At 34.4% G+C, this 21,459-nt stretch overlaps 1 protein-coding gene and 1 pseudogene across 1 annotated transcript; both read left to right on the forward strand.

Annotated features, from left to right (window-relative positions):
* The first annotated feature begins 222 nt into the window (after nt 1-222).
* Nucleotides 223-3,417, forward strand: LOC146882102 (uncharacterized; annotated as a pseudogene).
* Nucleotides 3,418-3,532: 115 nt separating this feature from the next.
* Nucleotides 3,533-6,388, forward strand: LOC114191299 (uncharacterized). Its single transcript, XM_085667608.1, has 10 exons — nt 3,533-3,814; nt 3,899-4,105; nt 4,185-4,433; nt 4,510-5,142; nt 5,238-5,473; nt 5,548-5,709; nt 5,784-5,888; nt 5,958-6,033; nt 6,115-6,210; nt 6,293-6,388. Exons 1-10 carry the CDS (start codon nt 3,533-3,535, stop codon nt 6,386-6,388), a joined length of 2,142 nt encoding a protein of 713 aa, XP_085523734.1.
* Nucleotides 6,389-21,459: the final 15,071 nt, after the last annotated feature.

Consider the following 21,459-nt stretch of genomic DNA (forward strand, 5'->3'; position numbering starts at 1 on the left):
TTATATTTTCAATCTTGAATTTGAGATTATTAAAAATATGGAAGAAATTTTGGATTGTTTGTACTAGAAGATAATTTGGATCCTAGGAGTTAGTATGTATCAATTTCATGAGAATTTATTTTAAACTTTTGACAGTGTTGACGTAGTATCCCTGTTGTCCGACTGTGGGTACTGAAATTTTAAAGATTACTGAAATTGTGAACAATTTCAGTATATAAACGTATGGATCGAGACTGGATTTACTTGCCACGCATCAGTGTTGAGTATGAGAAAGGAGTAGAAGAATTTATACAATTTGCGCAACGTTATGAAGGTAGAAGTGATGATGAAGTGAAGTTTAGATGTCCTTGTGTGAATTGTTTGAATGCGAGAAAGTTGAATGCAACTGCAATTAGGGAACATCTTATTTGCGATGGTTTCCTTCCAAGTTATACAATATGGACATGGCATGGCGAATTAATAGACTTTCCAACTGTCTCCCGAACTGAAAATTTTGTGGATTCCATCGTGGAAGATCAACATGAAGAAGACAAATTAGAGGACATGATTCGTGATGTTGGCGCTGAAGCTTTTGCCCAAGCGCACGTGTATGAGACAATCTCTACTGATTCAGAGACTCCGTTGTATGTTGGTTCAACTAAGTTTACAAGGTTGTCAGCGGTGTTAAGATTGATGAATTTGAAGGCGACTAATGGGTGGACCGATAAGAGTTTCACAGAATTATTAGTGTTGTTGAATGAAATGCTTCCAGATGGAAATACACTACCCACTCGCAACTATGATGCCAAAAAAATTCTTTGTCCGATGGGTATGGAGTATAAACGGATACATGCATGTCCTAATGATTGCATACTCTATAGGAAAGAATTTGAAGGATTGAAAAAGTGTCCGAAGTGTGGCTTATCACGGTACAAGGAGAAAATCAACAGTGAAGATAAAGGTGAGTTAGAAAAGGATGGACCCGCTTTGAAAGTAGTCTGGTACCTTCCAATCGTACCTAGACTTAAGCGTTTGTTTGCGAATCCAAAAGACGCTAAAAACCTTCGATGGCATGCAGATGAGAGAAGATGTGACGGCCTGCTTCGTCATCCAGCTGATTCAATGCAATGGAAAAATATTGATCACGAGTTCCCCCAATTCGGTGAAGAATGTAGAAATATTCGCTTTGGTTTAGCTACTGATGGAATGAATCCATTTGGTAATTTAAGTACCAACCACAGCTGCTGGCCCGTTATATTATTTATTTACAACTTGTTTCCTGGACTTTGCATGAAGAGAAAGTACATGATGTTGTCTATGATGATATCCAGTCCAAGACAGCCTGGAAATGACATAGATGTTTATCTCAGTCCACTAGTTGAAGACTTGAAGATGTTGTGGGAGGATGGGGTTGAAACATTTGATGCTTTTACTTCTAAGACTTTCATGATGCGTGCAATGTTATTTTGCACAATTAATGATTTTCCAGCTTACGGTAATTTGTCAGGATATAGTGTCAAGGGTCATAAAGCATGTCCTATATGTGAAGAAAATACTGCAGCTCATCAATTGAAATACGGAAGGAAAACAGTATATATGCGCCATCGAAGATTTTTGCAATCGAATCATCCTTATCGAAGGTTAAAAAAATCATTTAATGGACATCAAGAGAATGATGATGCACCAATTCCATTGAATGGCTTTCAAATTCATGAAAAAGTTAATAAAATACATCATGTATTTGGGAAAACCTCTAAGAAATCATCTACAACAAGCCCTTGGAAGAAAAAATTAATATTTTTTGATCTTCCATATTGGTCGAAGTTAGAGGTTAGACACTGCATAGATGTAATGCATGTGGAGAAGAATGTGTGTGATAGCTTGATTGGTACACTACTTAACATTCAAGGAAAGACAAAAGATGGAGTAAATGCTCGGTTGGATATGCTTGAAATGAATATTCGCAAAGACTTGGCACCAAGGGAGGCTGGTAAGCGTACTTATTTGCCTCCCGCATGTTACACCATGTCTAGACAAGAAAAGATAAGTTTTTGCCTTTGTCTTAAAAGTGTCAAGGTACCACAAGGATACTCTTCAAATATTAAGAGTTTAGTGTCAATGCAGGATTTGAAGCTTGTTGGCCTGAAGTCTCATGATTGTCACGTCTTAATGTAACAATTGTTACCGGTGGCTATTCGTGGAATTTTGCCAAAAAATGTTCGACAAGCTATAACTCGTTTGTGTTCATTTTTCTCTTCAATTTGTTGTAAAGTCATCGATCCTTTAAAGTTAGATGACCTTCAAAGTGAGATTGTTATCATCTTGTGTCAGCTGGAGATGTTTTTCCCTCCATCCTTTTTTGATGTTATGGTACATTTGCTTGTTCATTTGGTAAGAGAAATCAAGTTCTGTGGGCCAGTATACTTAAGATGGATGTATCCTATTGAACGCTATATGAAGATTTTGAAAGGGTACGTGAAAAATCAATATCGTCCAGAAGCTTCAATGATTGAAAGGTATATAGCAGAAGAAAGTATTGAGTTTTGTTCAGATTACATGACAAAAGCAAATCCGATAGGAGTTCCTCCTAGATCATGGTTGAACAGGTGTTCTATAAGTAACAGCATCCGTGGTGTGAATGTGGTAACCAAATCTCGCGCAGAACTATTGCAAGCACATCTATACATATTGAACAACACTGATGAGGTGATCCCTTACTTATCTGCACACAAAGCCATTGTAAAGAAACAACATCCAAGACAATCAGAGAAATGGCAGTTGATGGAGCATAACAAAACGTTCATGCCTTGGTTTAAATCTGAGGTTTTGAAAGATTCACAATCTTCTGAGACTTTGATGTGGCTAGCAAATGGATTGAAATTTGATGTCGTAACTTCTACAGGTTATGAAATTAATAATTGCACATTCTACACAAAGTCTTTGGATGATAAAAGCACAGTACAAAATAGTGGAGTGAGTCTTGAAGCTGAGTCGCTGCAATTTTCCACATCCAAAGATCAAAATCCGGTAATTGGGTCAATGACGTACTATGGTGTAATAGAAGAGATATGGGAGGTTGACTATACTGTGTTCACTATTCCACTCTTTAAATGTAAGTGGATTGATAATAAAAGTGGTGTCAAAATTGATGAATCGGGTATGACTCTAGTTGATTTTCGAAAGGTGGGTTATCGAGACGAGCCTTTTATCATGGCACATCAACCATCTCAAGTTTTTTATGTAAAAGATCCTGCAACTGAACATTGGTTTGTTGCTCTTCATGGCAAGAAACAAATTGATGTTAATGAAGAGAATTTGAGTAACCTTCATATTGCTGACACTCATCCATTTAAAACAGCGATAAATTTTGATGAGGCCCCAGTACTTGACGATGTACAAGCAATTCGGGAAGATCACGATGAGGGAATATACATATGACCAATCCATAACTTTATGTATGAATCTGAATTGTTTATATAAATTTACGTGTTTTGTGAAATAATATATTATTTGTTATTAATCTTTTGTATTTTTTTGTTTTAACAACAGATATATGGCTGACCATCAGACTTCATCATCATCATCGGAGGATGAATTGCCTAAAAAGAGAACCACTAGAGGAGCCACTAGATTGAGGAAGCTCATGTTGAGAAAAGCTAAAGGTAAGAAGACTCATGTCATTATTGACGTCATCACTGGTCAAGCTTCAGGTCGTAATGGAGACCTCTTTAAAAGCTATTTAGGAGTACTGGCACGTGAAAGAATATCCATCCTTACTCCTAGTTTCGATCATGTGTCTGTAGTTCAACGGAACATGATATGGCAGGATCTAACGGTAAATTATGTCACGTAATTTTTTTAATTTATATTTTTATTATATTGGTAAAACACTTATTGATGTTCATTTTCTTTATTGCAGACGACATTTGATATTCCAAATGTGCCGACACTTAAACATAGATGTCTGGCAGCAGTCGCCGAAGATTTTCGTGGTTTTAAGACAAAACTAACGTCTAGGTATGTCTATGGATCTAAAAAGAATGAAGATCCACGTGAGCTATACACTTCAATTGATGAAGACACTTGGCGTCAGTTTGTTGAGTCTCGTACATCTGAGCGATGGAAGGTTAGTTTACTTGAATTCAAAAATTTGTTGAAATTGTCTACAAGTTGAACTAATTCATAAAATCAATTATATGTTACAGGAAATAAGGACAAAAGCCCAAGCAATAAGTAAAAAAAATAAAAACCCACACATATTGTCTCGTGGTGGGTATAGAAAGCTTGAAGAAAAGATATTGAAGGAAAAAGAAAAATCTAGGCCCCCACCTTCTGAAGATGATTGTCTTGCGCCTCCTTCACCACCATCTCGTCATCAAAAGTGGAAGTTAGCCCGCCTACGATCATCGGGCACCTACACTTCCGAAACTGCACGAGAAATCTCTGAAAAAATTGTAAGAGTTAACTTTACTAAAATATTAATATCATTTTATACCGAGTTTCTCTTAATTTTCTTGTGTTATATTGTAGGACTCCTTGGTTGAGCAGAGCTCCCAAGGTACTTTCATTCCAGAAGGTCGTCATGATATTCTTGCTACTGTAATTGGACAACCTGAGCACCCTGGACGTGTGCGTGCTGCTGGATCAGGAGTCGGCATTCGTCAATTTTTTGGTGGCTCCTCTAGTCAATCTTCATGGACACATAGTGCTGAGTATGAAGAAAAACTGACTCAACGGTTGACAGAACAAATCACTGAAAGGGTTATGCGTCAATTCGAGCAACATTTTGGTGGTCATGGCAACCCTCCGCAACTAATTCCCCAAGCAGAACCTTTTGTGCCCCCAACAGGTAGAAGCAAAAAGGGGAGTTGCTCGGGTCCAGCTGTACCAGGGGATGATGCAGACAACACTCATCGATGTGAACTATATGTTCTGCATGGTACAGGGAAGACACTAGTTGCTTGTGGAACAAAATTTGAGGCAGCCACTATTCTTCATGGTATGGAGCTGGCGGATGATGAGGTTAAGGTCACTGTAGAGGAAGTTATTATACCAGATGCTTTAGTTCCTGTGCCAACAGATGAGGTATATACTGTGGCACAGGCATTTCAATCTTTCCTCGCCTGGCCTAAAGATTTAGTTGGTTCTATTTCTGACCCTTCGGTATGGATCCCCAAACTCACCTTATAGTACTTTGCATTTTAAGTTTACATGTTATTTATGTTCACAATCAGATTATTTTTTCCATGTACTAATAGTCGCATGAAGTGGAAAGTCCTGAACCTATGAAGATTCCAATATCTTTGGACGATCCTCTTGGTGCACTACACCAGCTTGCTGACATCATTAGTGATAAGCCGATGGTAGTTCCATGGGATTCTGATGTATTTGGGAGAGATAGTGACATCCCAATGTACCTGCATAAGCAAGATGTCTTAGAGCTTGCGTCGGGTACAGAAGAACTGAATATTACCCTTATTCAGTTATGGATGATGTAAGCATCTAAACTATTCATTATGTTTAATTAATTTATATAGTAACTTATATTAAATAAATGTTTTTGTCCAGGTATATTTTTAGTGTCAGTAACAATATGGGGTTGAGTGATGTATATGGGTTCATAGACCCCCAACTCACTCATGTAGGCAATAAATTTGATGACATTCAAGCATACGTCACTGAATGCTTTGGACAAGGGAAGCAAATATATTTTGTCCCTTATATTTCTGGGTAAGTGTAGTTTGTTGACTTCTAATTATAATATATTATTTTAAGGTACAACAACGAATTTTTTTTTATTGCAGGCGTCATTGGCAACTAGTTGTAATTTCCATGAAGGACAACATTGCTGTGTGGCTTTGTTCCTTGCACAAGCCTCCTCCTAACCATCTGAGACAAGTTATAGATTGGTAAGAACCTTAATTTTATGAACTTTCTTTCTTATATAATTGTATCTTAACACATTACCTTTTTCATAGTTCAATCGCTGGACATAGCATGTTGTTAGGGAAATCAACTGCTATGACAAAAAGGCTAGCATGGTTGAGCCTCAAGGTTTGCTATTTTGGTCTATAGTATTATAATTATTCAATTTCTTTTCTTCATCAATTACTTATATATGTGCATTCATTGTAGTGTAATTTACAAACCGGCTCATATGAGTGCGGTTACTATGTAATGCAATGGATATCAATCATTGTACGTGCTCGTATCACAAGTGGTTGGGAAACGGTAATTGTTTCACTATATGAAATACTTATATGCAATTTTGGCTTAGTTTATATACTAATTTAAATTATTCTCTTGTGTGCAGAGATTTGGTACCAGTACATCAATCCCCGTCAAGTCCATCAAATATTTAAGGATAGCTTTGGCAAAGTATATTATTCAAATATACAATAGTACTTAGTATATTTGTTTATGGAAGCACATGATATTGTAATGAGTGCTACAATATGAATAGTATTTAAGTATTGTAATGAGTCCATCAATTATAATATGATATTGTTTCTGGCTGGGTTTGTATTTCTGGTTCAAAATTTGCAGATTAAATGTGCTAGATTTGAATGAAATAGGACCAGAATTTAAAAAAAAAAAAATAGCTTTATGCCTCGGTTGTAACCAAAACCGAGGCAGAAGATCATCGAATTTTTAATTTTTTTTTTAAATGGCCATATGCCTCGGTTAGACCAGAACCGAGGCAGTAAAATGCACTTTCTGTCGCGGTCAAAACAGACCCGAGGCAGAAAGTACATTAAATTTTTTTTATTTTTTTAATTTCTGGTACGCATTAGGCCTCGGTTGGGCGGAAACCGAGGCAGCAAATATTTTATATGCCTCGGGTTGTAACCGAGGCATAAACTACTGGCTTTTTACCTCGGTCGTATATGCAGCGGTTGCGGACTCGAAGCCAAAAGCTGAAAATAACCGCTGTCATTTCCCTTCCCTGCACTAGTGCTGCAAACTCTTTTCTATATATAATACAATCATTAGGACCTGCATTAATCTTCTCATATTCCATACCCATCGGACAAAGTATTTTTTTTGCCTCATACATTTGATAATGTAATGTATTACTTAGAGGAAGAATTTCCTTCAACAATTGAAGCAATTATGTGAAGATTTTATCAGTCCACCCATTTAATGCCTTCAAATTGATCAACCTTAACACTACTGATAATCGTATGAAGTTAGTTGAACCAGAACATAACGGGGTCTTTGCATTTGTAGTCATATTTTCATACACAGCTTTAACAAAGGTTTGTACTGCAACATCACGAATCATGTCCTCTAATCTATCTTCCATTATTGATTCCACAAATTGATGTGCTTCAGCCACAATTTGAGTCTGTACCAATTCACCATGCCACACCCATGTTGTATAATTCCTTAAAAATCCATCGCATAAAAGATGTTCTCTAATCTCGACCACATCCAATATTCTCCCATTTAAACAATTGACACAAGGACACCACATCTTTCCTTTACATTTGCACTACCACCATGATGTTGAGCGAATTCTATAAACTCCTTGACTCCTCTTTCATAATCATCACTTATACGTGATAGATTAATCCAACTCTGATCCATGACTATTTTGTAATGAGAAAGAACTTTACAGTACATAAAAGTAATAAGTGTCCAGGGTTGGATACCTCCAGACTTAATCTCAATGCATTGTTGGGGGTCAGACACCCCCGGACTCAATCCTAACTCGTTTGACAATACGCATAAACCACAAGAATTCACCAAATACTCAAACTTAAAAACTAAATATTGTCATGCAAAAAGAATAAATACAACATAAATAAAATTTAAAACATTAATAACTAATAATTAAAACTAATTAAAAAGAAACTAATACTTACCTAGTAGTCTACAACAAGGATGTTTCGAGGGAGAAGAAGATGATGTAATTGGCAACGCTTTGGCAGCGGCAAGAGTGGTGCGCTGGCAGCGACTACGACATAAGAGCAATAGCGGTGGAGAGTTCGCAAGGGCAGCAACGGTGCGTTGGCAGTGGCCTCAACACAAGAGTAGCTACACAATCGCAGCGGTAATAACACAGTGGCAGCGTCACAGGGAAGTGGTTGCAGCGGTGCAACAACACAAGGAATCGGTTATATCGGTGGAAGCAACAACAAACCTCACACCAGGACGCGATGTGTTGGTAGCGGTAGTAGGGAAGCGGTTGCAACGGTGGCAGCGGTAGCAAACCTCGCACCAAAACGTGGCGCAGTGGATGCGACAGTAGGGATGCGGTGCGGTGACAGCGACATGGTGGACATCGCAACAGCGGTGACTGGTGGTGGTGGCGGTGGTTGGCGTAGACAGAGGTGCAGCAGGAGTCTAGAAGAGAGAAGAGTGAGCCAAAAAGAAATAGTGAAAAAGGTTATTTTTTTAACCCTCGATAAGCTCATTCACGACAATTCTAGGAAACACCATCGTGGTTATCACACACCAGCATATGAACGACATTTTTGGAGAGCACCGTCGTGGTTATGGTGCACAACAACGACGATTAGTTGAATGGATCGTCATTATTCTCTTTGCTGTGGTCAATAACGACAGTTTGGGGTAAAACTATCATTGTTTTTATCCAATTATTTACAAAAAAGCCACTAACTTTTGTTCCACAACGGGTGCGCTGGGACCGTCGATATTTGGGGTTGTTGAATAGTATTTCTGCACTAGTGAGAGGTTGATGTTGTAAAATCAAGAAAAACTTTAATGCCTTCATGAAGAAGTGCAGAGAGCACAATCATCATACTAACTTAATGTCTTGATGAAAAAGTGCCAGAGAGCAAAATCTGCAATTAAAGAAGTTGATTAGCCATTAATTCATTCATTTAATTAGTTTTGGAGGCAAAATCAATTGGAAGATGCCTTGGAGGCAAAAAAAGAACAAAAAACAGAGATAATACTAGTCCCACGACCCACTTGTTAATGTCGCCCCCTTTTCAAAACCATTTATTTACTTGCAACAACAATTTTTCTAACCCAAACAAAAAGATAGTTGGAGACACCCTTGAAAAGAACAAGAGAACAAAAATTAAGGAGCTCCAAAACAAAAGAGAATAAAGACAAGAGAGAGCTCAAATATTATGTATATGACTGAATGTAAGGCCCTCTTTATTTTCTGCCCTTGTGTTAAAGGCCCACCCTAAATCAGTTGGGCCTAAAGGTTGTCCCATAGGGTGCCAAAGACCCTAAAGCAGCCAAAACACTCTCATTCAGCTCTCACTTTGCCAACAACCACCTTACACTCTCCTTGAACTATTTTTAAAAGCTCTGCTAGGGTTTGAGTGAGCTTCCCTATTTTTCTTCTCTGTTGAACGAATCCCTCCAAGTAAGTTGAGCTCTCTACGTTCCCTTCTTTTCTTCAAGCTTTAGTTCCACACTAGTCTTTGTCATAGCTCATTTTCATTCATCCCTCACTGTTTTCAGTTCCGTTGTTTGCTTGCGCTTTAGGTGCTAGTCCGCTAAGGATCTCATTCGCTTGAGTTAGCATTTTTCAGGTAAGGGAAGCTACAGTTTATGTTTTTAAAGTTATTTTGCCGATTTTTGGTCTGTTTGTATGGCTGTGATGCTTGAATAAGGTTGTTGGTAGAATAAAAATGTATGGTGTGCGAGTATGTTTGATTGATGTGGTGCTACTATTTTTTTCTACACTGCACACTTTTCGTAAAATGAAGATTCTTACTACGTTAACCGTTGGTCGAGTTGATATTTTAACAAATGATCCTTAACAGATAGTTCTTGATGTTGATCGGTCAGATCATGAATCGGAGATCTGTAGTGAGAGCGGTTTTTATCACAAGGTCACTATAGTTTGGTTGTTGACAACACTATACACTTTTCGTAAAATGAAAGTTCCTACTTCGTTAACCGTTGGATCGAGCTAATATTTTAACAGCTGATCCTTAACACATAGTTCTTGATGTTGATTGGTCAGATCTTGAATCGAAGCTCTGTAGTGAGAGTAGTTTTTATCGCAAGATCACTGTAGTTTGGTTGTTGACAACATTGACCTTTGTTGCTTGTTTGGTGTATAACTTTCTTTATAGTTATTCAATTAAGTTGGTTCTCCTTTCATTTGGTTCTTAATTCAATCATATTTAATTTGAATATAAATACAAAATTTTTGGAGCTTTACACAAGCTGCAGTTTTATTTCTAAAATCCCAAAATTATTTGTATAATGTGTTGTTAAGTTGGGTTGCTATGTTAAAGCATGAGATGAGTGAATATGCATGAGTAAAATGGCTTATGGGTTGTGAATGATGAGTTTGGCATGATCTTCGCATGTGATGAGTATGGGATCGTTGGTTATAAATGTGACATGGAATTGGTATGAGCAATAATGTGATATTGATTGATGGAACATGATGTTGGTATGGTTAGGACGTAATTCCATGATAGTTTCGTGGTGGTGCTTCATTTGGTCAGGGCGTAATTCCCTGAATCTCTAGGTGAGATCTCATTGTGGTGCCTCATTTGGTTAGGACGTAATTCCATGACCCCTATTAGTGGGAGTTCATGGTGGTGTCTTATTTATATAATTTAGTAAGGAGTCAAGGTAAGGATTGCATCCTGACACTCTAAAGAGTCAATTAGTCTCACGTAGAGTGTACTGACTCAAGTGGTGAGAGTATCAGGAGGCCTGTAACACTTTAAGGCTAACCTTGTGCGTGGGGGAATGAAACACGGTAACAATTAGCTCGGTAGAGCAGTAAATGCCACCACAAGTGCAAGCATCCACTGAATCCAACTAATTATATGTATCCGGATAAGTCGTGTCTTAAGTCTTAGTGTAATTGTTGCGAGTCATCACATGTTTGGTTGAGGTATGAATCTTTGGATATCAAATTGCATGTAATGGTATGATAAATCATTTTCTACACTAGCTCACTCTTTCTGCTTGTTGTATGTTTTGTGTGTGTGGTTTTCTCTTTTTGCGATGATCATCAATTTATTGATGTGAGCAGATGCGAGAACTCCTCGGGGTCAACAGGGTAGTGGAGATTCCGCTGCCTAGTTCATCTTGGATCAGATCCTGCTTGTCTAAGTTTCCTTTAGGGTTGTAGCCCATGTAGTGCCAAGTTCTTTGGCCATTTATTTTGAGTACTCTTCAACTTTTATTTTGTCTAGTCAATGGCATCGTGGTGTACCTTATACTTTTCTCTATGTATCTGGTATTTTTGTAAGGAGTGATATTTATACTCCATGACTTCGCTTCTTATGTTATTTTGTGTGACATTTCTTTTAATTAAGGTAATTAATTAAATGGGGTGTTACATTAAATTAGAAGTTCAAAATAAAGATGTGCTTCTGATGTTGATCTCTAGAGCAAAATAAAGAATTACATGGTTTTTTATTGTGTAAGTTTATAAAAGAGTTGGAGTAACCCTGATTGTTCCTCTAATTCAATCATTATTGCTTGAAAAAATTATAAAAGTTAAACATATTTAATTTATTATTATAAACTTAAAATTGATTAAAATAACTTTGCTTGAAAAGTAAGAAGACATTTTATACATAAAATGAATAATTGTTTTTGGTTTTTCTAGTCCTATTTTTGTACTATTTGTTCTTCCACAACTTCAATTATGTTTACAAATACAAATCACCAATGTTTATTCGTTGTCACTTAATCGTCGCCTATTTTTATCACCAAGCATATTTTTAGAAAAGGGAAAGGAAAAATGGGAGTAAAAAGGATTGGAAGTAATTTCTTTGGGTGGGTCTTTGTTAGTATGCCAAGTTTTTTTTTTCTCCTTATATTTTCCTCTGGTCTCCTAAAGGTATATATAGAGGAAATTGATGAAAAGTTGTGAGACTATGGACTTGAATGTAACTCACATTTTTTGTGAAGGAAATAATTGCACTTATAAGCTTGCATTTTATAATTTATAAAAGACTAGTTACACCATTTTGTAGTTTAAACAACAACTTAAAAATATTGTCTTAAGTAAAAAAATCGTGGTCTTAAAGTTTAGGCAACGATTTTACTACGGTTTTCCTATTGTGGAGTTTACAATTGTGGCCATCGCTCAAAGACAATAATGTTTTTCCTAAGGCCACATAAATTTTGAAAACCATTGCCTTAGAAAAAAATAATAGACCACACTTTTTGGCCAACATGTTATTTCATAGTTTTATGCAACACAATTTAAGATGTTGTGTATTCTTTTAGCTTTGATACCAATTGTTGGATTGAGTGCTTACCATTAAGCCAAAAGCTATAACTAATAGTTAAAGTGCAACTCTTTCTTCTTAAGATTGTAATAACCAAAGTTTTATGATTTGATTGTGACTTGGCCCAACTACCCTCCACCACAAGACAATTGATCTATCTTACAATAATTTAATTAGGCCAGATGATGGTAATTTAAAAATATTTAAAGTGAAATTATCACAATTTTAAAAATTTTGTCTAAACTATCCACATTTAACAACTGTTGCTTATAACTATCAACATTTTCTACCATATTGCTTAAAACAAATAGACAACATTCTTTTGTATATGCTCTCTAGGTTTAAGGAAAATAAAATTCACTATATAAGCAACAATAAGAAAATGTGGCTTATTATTTTACACAATGGTTTTCTAGTTGTTGCAATGCTAGCGCTGCCTAATCTATAGGTATGAAGAAAAATCATAGTGTATAGTATAATTGATAAGAAAAAAACACAAGGAAGATGTCATAATTTTATTGTTTTGCCCACATTTTCTATGGGCAACTTTTAAAAAAATGTTGCCTAAATAATCAACGATTTATAAAATGTGGCTTTTAGTAGTTTTAAGCCACACACACACACACACACACACACACACATATATATATATATATATATATATATATATATATATATATATATATTTGTGGCCATTTCTATGTTTAGGCAACACTTTTATACATGTGGGTTAGTTTAGTGTGGTCTAAAGTAAAAAATGGTGTAATGATGGTTGAATTCTCTCTTTGTAGTTATTACTCTAAATTTTTGTCTCTTTATAGAAAAGTTTGTTGGTAAGTTTTTGTTCATGAATTTAGTTTGGCCCCCTTATCTTTTTTCTACTTTTTAATAAATTGTTTAATGCGATGACATATGATTTTTCAACTTTGGAGTGTCATTCTAACTGAGATATCGTTATTCATAGTGATGTCTAACATAAATTTTAATAAAAAGGGAATAGATCTCATATGTTTATTTCAGTTGGACGCTCTGATCAAACCATTTACAATTTTGAATATTGTGCAAGCTATGATCCAAGATGCTCTTCGAGAATGTATTGCTATAAAGGAACTCAGAGCCATTGAAGACAGACAAGCTTAATGGATTGAGCAAGTTGCTTCAAGTTTTGTTACTCAAATCCAAAATTCTTTTGTTTAAATGCTTAAACAATTAACCAAATCCTCAATCGTGAACAGTTTAGATAACCAACTACCTCCACCTCCACCACTCACTAGCACAAAAATAGTCATTCATGTTGCCAAATTTATGTCTGATTTGAAAGTAACATATGTACAAAATGTGTAGTGACAATTTTGTAAGTAAATGAACAATATTTATGTCTGGTCTATAATAATGGGATGTAAAGGACGCTTTTTACTTCTAATCATTATAGATTAGATGTAAATTTATGTCTAACCTATATGATTCAGACATAAAAAACCTTTTTTACGTCTAACTATTATATGCTAGGCACACATTTGTTTAAAATTCCTACAGCGAGCCTTTCTCCTTCATTTGTCCCTGCGTAAAAAAGTTGTGAACTTAGGTTTTCTTGTATGGCGATGAAGGTTTTATGTTGTGGGGCCTACATTGTGACAAAAAGAAGTGCTTTCTTCATTTTTTGTGGGCATTTACTTGTGAAACAACTTTCTCTCTGATTAGTTTGCTGCATTGAAGTTAGTTTCCTACACTATGATTCTGACTGTTTTTGGGGAACTTAGTCATAATTATGCCTGAATGTCACCCTTATTTGTGTTGAATATGACTTTTACAATTTGAGGTTTAGGCTTTGTTCAAAAATTTTATATGCATTTGAGTTTTACATTTTAAAAATTCAAAGAAACTATAGTGAAATTAATTTATTAGTTAAGGCTTACTAGTCATTTAAATTATAATTTTAGATGTAGACATCAAGCAAACCTTAGTTCTCATTTATGATTTAGTGCAAATTGAACATTAGTTGTTTGTATTGAATCTTGAATTGTCCAATTGGACAATTTGAATTTTTTTTCATAATTTGTTAATATGTGTACATTGTAAGTCTATGCATAAATTTGATAAAATTTTGGTTCAAACCATTTTCTGTTGTTCTTTGAATGCATACTTGACTGTGGTCATGATTGATCACTTTTATTTCGTGCGCTTCGAAGATCGATGTGAAATACTGTCAAAATGTCATCAAATTTATGTAAAATGTTTTTCCAAATTAGTAGGGCCTCACTTTTTTAAGAATTACAAATGTGAGAACAATTGAGTTTATTATCAACGTAGCTGTGGATCGAAGTTCGATGGATGCACATCGTGTTAGTGAAGACTATGAAAAGGAATTTGTTGAGTTCTTCCAATATGCTTAAGAACACACAAGCCTTGTGAATGGGACATATTATTATCCTTGTGTTTATTGTTTGAATAAGATATTTTAGGATTTGAGTGAAATACATGATCATTAATTCATCTTCGATATATTCAGAAGTTATACAATTTGGACTTGGCATGATGAACTATTAGACAAACCTACTATGTCGCGAACAACAAAATATGTTGAAGAATGAAAGAGTGATCGTTTAAAGGACATGATATATGATGTTGGTGAAGAAAATTTTGGAAGAGCACATTTGTATAGTTTTTTAAAGTCTTACTAGTATACTAACCCGTTCCTACGCACGAGGCGTATTTGTTTTATTTTGTATATTAAAATAATAAAATAGTGAAAGTATTATGTAATGAAATATTATGAAAATTAAGTTATATTTTTGTAAATGTTGTTATTAAAGTAATGAAATAGTAAATCTACGTGATGTAATAATAATTTCAGTTTTAAATATAATAAATAAAATTGATATCGCAGTATAATAAAGTTAATTAATTTTACGAAATGATTATAATAGCCTATGATCCGTGCGAACATTTTTTTTGTTTTTTTATTTTAAATTTTTTTAGAATAATAATATAATTGTTATTATATTTATTTAACCATTAAAAATACTAATACTAATATTAATATAAATTATAAATTATAAAAATTTAAAAGATTAAAACTCTATTTAGCAAAAGTATTGAGTATAACAACATTTTCTATAATTAAAAAAAGCACACTTATAATAATAACACCATTATGAATAGTAATAATAATAATAAAAATAATAATGATACTAATAATAATAATATTTATGCTATAAATATTGATATTAATGCTAACACTAAGGCTAATGTCAACTCTAATAATCTATAATTATATATAAATATACATTAACAACAAAACAAATAAAAATGACAAGTAATTGAAATACGATCCTGTAGTAAATTAATTTAAGATATGTGTCTTAGTATAATAATAATAATAATAATAATAATAATAATACCATTATAATAATATCTCGTAGTGATAAAAATAATAATAATAATACAATAACTACATATATAACATCTCAGATCCAACATGCAATCACACAAACTTTCCTTCGTTTTACTTTCTTTCGAAGGTGACGCACATGGAGGTTTGATGGTTTGCGGTTCTGGTTCGTTCACGGGCTAGTGGTGCATCGCTTTGGTATGTCGTTCTTTTTTCTGTGGTTACTCGTCTCAAGCGCGATATGTTATGGTGTTTTGGACATTCTTATTGCAGGTTGTGTGAAAGTGGTTGATATGCTTCACGATGTAGGTGCAATGTGATGGTTGGCGTCACATATCTGTGGCTTCAAAGTCGTGAGGTGCAGCATGATGGTTGGCATCGCAGATCTGTGGCTTCAAAGGTGCGAATGTTTGCAGCGTTCTCTAGGCAAGAACTGCTAAGAAGAACTGGAGAAATCCCATTAGGGAGGCAACTGTTTGATTTATTTTTTTAAAAAAATTTAATGCGTATTATGCCTCGGTTCCCTCCAAAACTGAGGTAGTAATGGAGAAATATGTCTCGGGTCATAACCGAGGCAGAAAGCTCACCTCTTTTTGACTCAGCTAGATATGCCTCAGGTCTTTAACTGAAGCCAAATGGTCAAAATAACCGTGACCAAAACCCTTCTCTGCACTAGTGATGTAATCGTTATTTTACAATTTGTTTTCTATGCAGCAACATCATTTCATTACTGTTTCTTTCATGAAGTTGTCTTACCTTGCTTATTGTCTTTGCTTTCACACGCACTTTGTTGATGCTATTTATCTTCATTGGATTAAACAAAAAGGGTATTTTCCATTGTTCCTATTCATTACCCGTGTGTATGCTTATTATTGAATGCCCAATTGTTCAATTTATGATTACTCGCTTTTCATGTTTTTTTATTGTTTTTGATGTTTCAAATTTTGTTTTCCTGTGGGAACGATGACAAATGAAATTTAAATCTTTTATAATCTCACCATTAATTTTCTGTGCACATCTTCTTTATTGTTAGAGTTTACTTATTTTTTTTATGAATTTATCTCACCAATGGCATGAACTAAGCAAACTGCACGCAAATCCACCGGAGGCAAAGCTCCCAGGAAGCAACAGGCGACGTGAAGAAGTTTCATTATAAGTATTTTTAATTTTTTATTCTTTTTTAAGTTTACAACATAAATATTTTTCATTATACTAGATTAATATTTTTAATTTTTAATCATTTTATAAGTTTAATTGATAAGTATTTCTATTTTTTTAATAATTTTATAAGTTTATTATATAAATATTTTTTATTATAAGTTTTTTAAATTTTACTTTATTTTTAAGTTTACAGTATGATATTATTCATTATAAGTATTTGTAATTTTTAATCACTTTATAAGTTTACAACCATAATATTTTTAATTTTTAATTAAACATCAATATTTTTAATTTTTAATCATTTTATAAGTTTACCTTATAAGTATTTCTAATTTCTAATTAATTTATAAGTTTACAACATAAATATTTTTCACTATAACTGTTTACAACTTTAAATTATTTAATAACTTTACAATAAAGATATTTTTATTATAAGTTTCAAATTTTATAACATGAATATTTTTCATTCAAAATACTTTTAATTTTTTCTTAATTTATAAGTTTACATGAATTTTTTTCATAAATATTTTTCATTATAACTACTTTTAATTTTTAAACACTTTATAAGTTTAAAAGATTAATATTTTTATTTTTAATTACACAACAATGTTTTTAATTTTTAATCATTTTACAAGTTTACAACATTTATACACAACATCACTTTATTTTATCATTACAATTCAGAATTCTTTTTAGAACTTAACAATTTTTTATTCAGAGTTTTTTTAGAATTTAGCAATTTTTTAACATGCTATATTATTTTAAAACTGACAAATTACTTTCACTACAAGAAAAATGACTTTAGGCAATGGACCAAAAACCATGGCCTAAAGTAAAAAAATCGTGGCCTGAAGATTAGACAACCAATTGGCAACGGATTTGCAGTCGTTGCATAGGTGGTCGTGGCCTATACTAGAGGCAACGGTTTTTTTCCGCTTAGGCCAGGAAATTCAAAAACCGTTGCTTATTATGCAACAATTAAAAAATGTTGCCTAAAATGTTCCAATAGGCAACAGTTTTTCGGCCAATATAATGCAACGATTTTTTTCGTGTTGCTTATTTCTATAGGCCACATTTATGAATGTGTGGAACAAAATAAATTTGTTTAAATAAGGCTTATAAAAATTGAATGATATAAAATAATTTAAAATATAATTTTAATTTTATCTATACATTTAGACAATACTATTTTAAATGAAATATTAATAATTTTATTTGAATAGTATTAATTAAAATATATTTATTCTATTAAAATTGTAGAAATAAAATAAAATAGAATAAATAAGACACTTCTAACATATAATATGGAATTGAAAATTTTCATATATTGCAAAATTATATTGTAATATTATGTACAATTCCATAACTAAAAATGTTTACAACTAATTAAAAAGTATTATGTTCTCCAAAAAAGAAAAAAAATACAATTTATCTTGCACTTTCATTCCTCTTCAACCATATTGTTGACGCAGTTTCAGTAGCCAATGGTAAAATGCTGGAAAGCAAAAGCCATCAATGACGAATTGCAGTTCTACTAAAATCCAGTGCTGTAAGGAAATGGCATGGTAATAGTATAAAAACCTTGAACCTATGAAAAAGTTAGGCAGTGATGACAACATGGGAGGAGGGGGTGACAACAAGCACAGCGAGAGAGAGGAGGAGGGCGCAGCTGCTGCCCTCGATGAGAAGGAACTGCGTGACGTCAGTGCCGTAGTGGCGGGCGATTTCGCGACCAGTGGCATGCCAGACGACGAGGAGCTTGGAGGCGAGAGCGACGGGCCCCGACATGCGGCGGTGGTCGCTGCATAGCTTGACGAAGAGGAAGATCAAGAGGCAGCACGCAGAGTCAATCACCGAGATGTTTAGAAGGTAGTCGATGTTACCGTACCAGGTCCCGAAAGGGTTGCCGTCATTACCAAAGGATGACGACGGCAGAGGGAGGGGGTCTCCTCCCATCGGAAATTAGAGTTCGAGGAATCTAACTTTGGTAGGGTTTTGCTGCGAATTGAGTCCAGTTGAGAATGGATTATCTTGGTGTTGTGCTTAAGGAAGGGATCGAATGGAGAGTGCTTAAAGCTTTGGGTTTGGTCAGGGTTAGGGTTCAAAGAAAGAAGAACCACAATTGCATGAAGCTCTCAATCCAAGATCACCATGTATGAAGCGCAATCAATGCCAAAAGATATTTCCCAAAGATTTCTTGGAAGAAATACGACAAGGTAATGATTTATATCCTTAATACAAAAGACGTTTTGATGAAACAAATTTCCATAAATAGAAATGTGATTGTTGACAATAGATGGGTGGTTCCTTATAACCCTTGGTTACTCTTAAAATATGATTGTCATATAAATGTTGAGGTCTGTAGCAACATAAAAAATATTAAATATTTGTATAAGTATGTTTACAAAGGACCAGATCGAATAGCAATGGAGATTCATAAAAGGACCTATTATAGATGAAGTCCAGCAATATCTCGATGCTAGATGGATTTGTGCTCCCGAGGCTTTATGAAAAATATTCAGATTTACAATCTATCGAATGAATCCAACTGTTGAAAGATTGCAAATTCATTTACCAAATCGACAACAAGTACGATTTTATAAGCACCAAAACATCAATGACGTGTTGAATGATGATAACAACTCCAAAACCATGCTCACACAATTTTTGGCCCTCAATCAAAGAGATCCCCAATCTAGAACATTTTTGTATCGAGAAATTATAGAGTATTATTGTTGGAATAATAGACATAAGGAATGGTACCCAAGAAGGTCAAACAAGAAATTTATCAGTCGAATTTATACTGTATCTCCTTCTGAAGGAGATAAGTTCTTATTGAAGATGTTCACAATGTACACAGATTGAATCATGACCAACTCATTGCCTTCAATACCATTTTAGATGTAATCAACCGTAATTAAAGTCAAGTCTTTTTTGTGGATGGACAAGGAGGAACCGGTAAAACATTCCTTTATCGTACTTTAATTGCACATTGTAGGAGCAAGAGTCAAATTATTTTAGCTACAAACTTCTTTGGTATAGCAACAACATTATTACCGAGTGGTAGAACTGCACATTCTAAATTTAAAATACCTATCAATGTCGAGGCTGGTTCGTTTTCTTCTATAAGTAAACAATCAGATCTTGCAAAACTAATAAAAACAACATAGGCAAATATTTGGGATAAAGCACCCATGATTAACATATTTGTTTTGGAGGCACTAGATCAGTCATTAAAGGACATTCTAGATTATAATGCTCCATTTAGGGGGAAAGTGATCATATTAGGAGGTGATTTTCGTCAGGTACTGCCAGTTGTTCAAATAGGTACAAAAGCACAAATGATTTATGCCTGCATTATTAACTCTTATTTATGGAGTAAAACAAAAATATTACATTTACAATAAAACATGCGATCATTACAAGATCACAGTTTTGCTGAATATCTCATGCGCATCAATCAATTTTTTAATTTTAGCAAGACCCTTATTTTAAATCCCATTAAATCTTATTACAGAAAATAATTGAATAATAATAAATTTTAGTCACAAAAATTAATTAGTCACTCAAGTGACCAATTTAGATAACAATTTACAAATTAAAAATTATTGGTAACTAAAATAATTTCAAAAAATTAAAATTGGTCTCTAAAGTAGTAACTAAAATAATTGCTATTATGAATTGGTATATCTAAATTGGTCATTGCTACCAAGGTTTTGGCTACCAAAGGAATTGATCTTTAATTAGGAAATTGATCTCAAAACATGTTTTTGGTCTCTAAAATTGATCATTATTTAAGAGTCACTAATGCAGGAAAGGAAAATGACAGCGGTTATTTTTAATTTTTGGCTTCGGATGCGCACCTGAGGCATATACTGTCGAGGTAAAACGACATTACTTTATGCCTCGGTTATCAACCCGAGGCATATTTGAATCGTTACTGTCTCAGTTTTCACCAACCGAGGCCTAATGGTGTATCAGAAATAAAAAAAATAAAAAAATTAATAGAGTTTATGCACTCTCTTACCTCACTCATAAAACACACACTATTAACTTCTACACAAATTTCTCTCACCTCACAACACTCATTCTCATCAGCACACAACACAACACATCTCTCACTCACAACACTACACTCTTTCTCTTCTCTCTCCCAGGGCCTACTCACTGCACCACTTTCTTTTTCTCATTCACGCACACTACACTCTCTATTTTTCTCATTCACGTAACCCACCCATCACACACTCCTATTCTCTCACAATCACACACTCTATCATGGAACCCGCACCATACAACCCACTAACCTTCATTAACCCACACAAAACCCTTAGTTCACTCACTTTATTGCACCACTCATGTACCCACAATTCTCACATTCACGTTCACATTCCTCACAACACTGTTCCCTCTTTTTTTTCACAGTAGCCACACACTAAACCACCCACTAATGTGACACACTCTTCTCTTTTCCCACAACACCCTTGCATGATGCATGCATCACACAAACACACTCTCATCTCACTGCACCCACGACCCAACACTCACACCTCACTAAAACAATCACTCACGGAACCCAAACCCAAACAACACACAAACAATGCAGAAGATTAAATCAAGACGAATCCAAAAACAACCCAAAACGTAAAAATAAACATACAAGGAACGAGATTGAATGGAGGCAATGGTAGCGGCAATGACAGAGGAACAACCTCCTCGACGGTGCGGTGCAAT

The sequence above is a fragment of the Vigna unguiculata genome, chromosome 10 (genome assembly GCF_037176805.1).
Source record: "Vigna unguiculata cultivar grain cowpea cultivar isolate G323 ecotype 2 chromosome 10, ASM3717680v1, whole genome shotgun sequence".
In the NCBI taxonomy this organism is placed as follows: domain Eukaryota; kingdom Viridiplantae; phylum Streptophyta; class Magnoliopsida; order Fabales; family Fabaceae; genus Vigna; species Vigna unguiculata.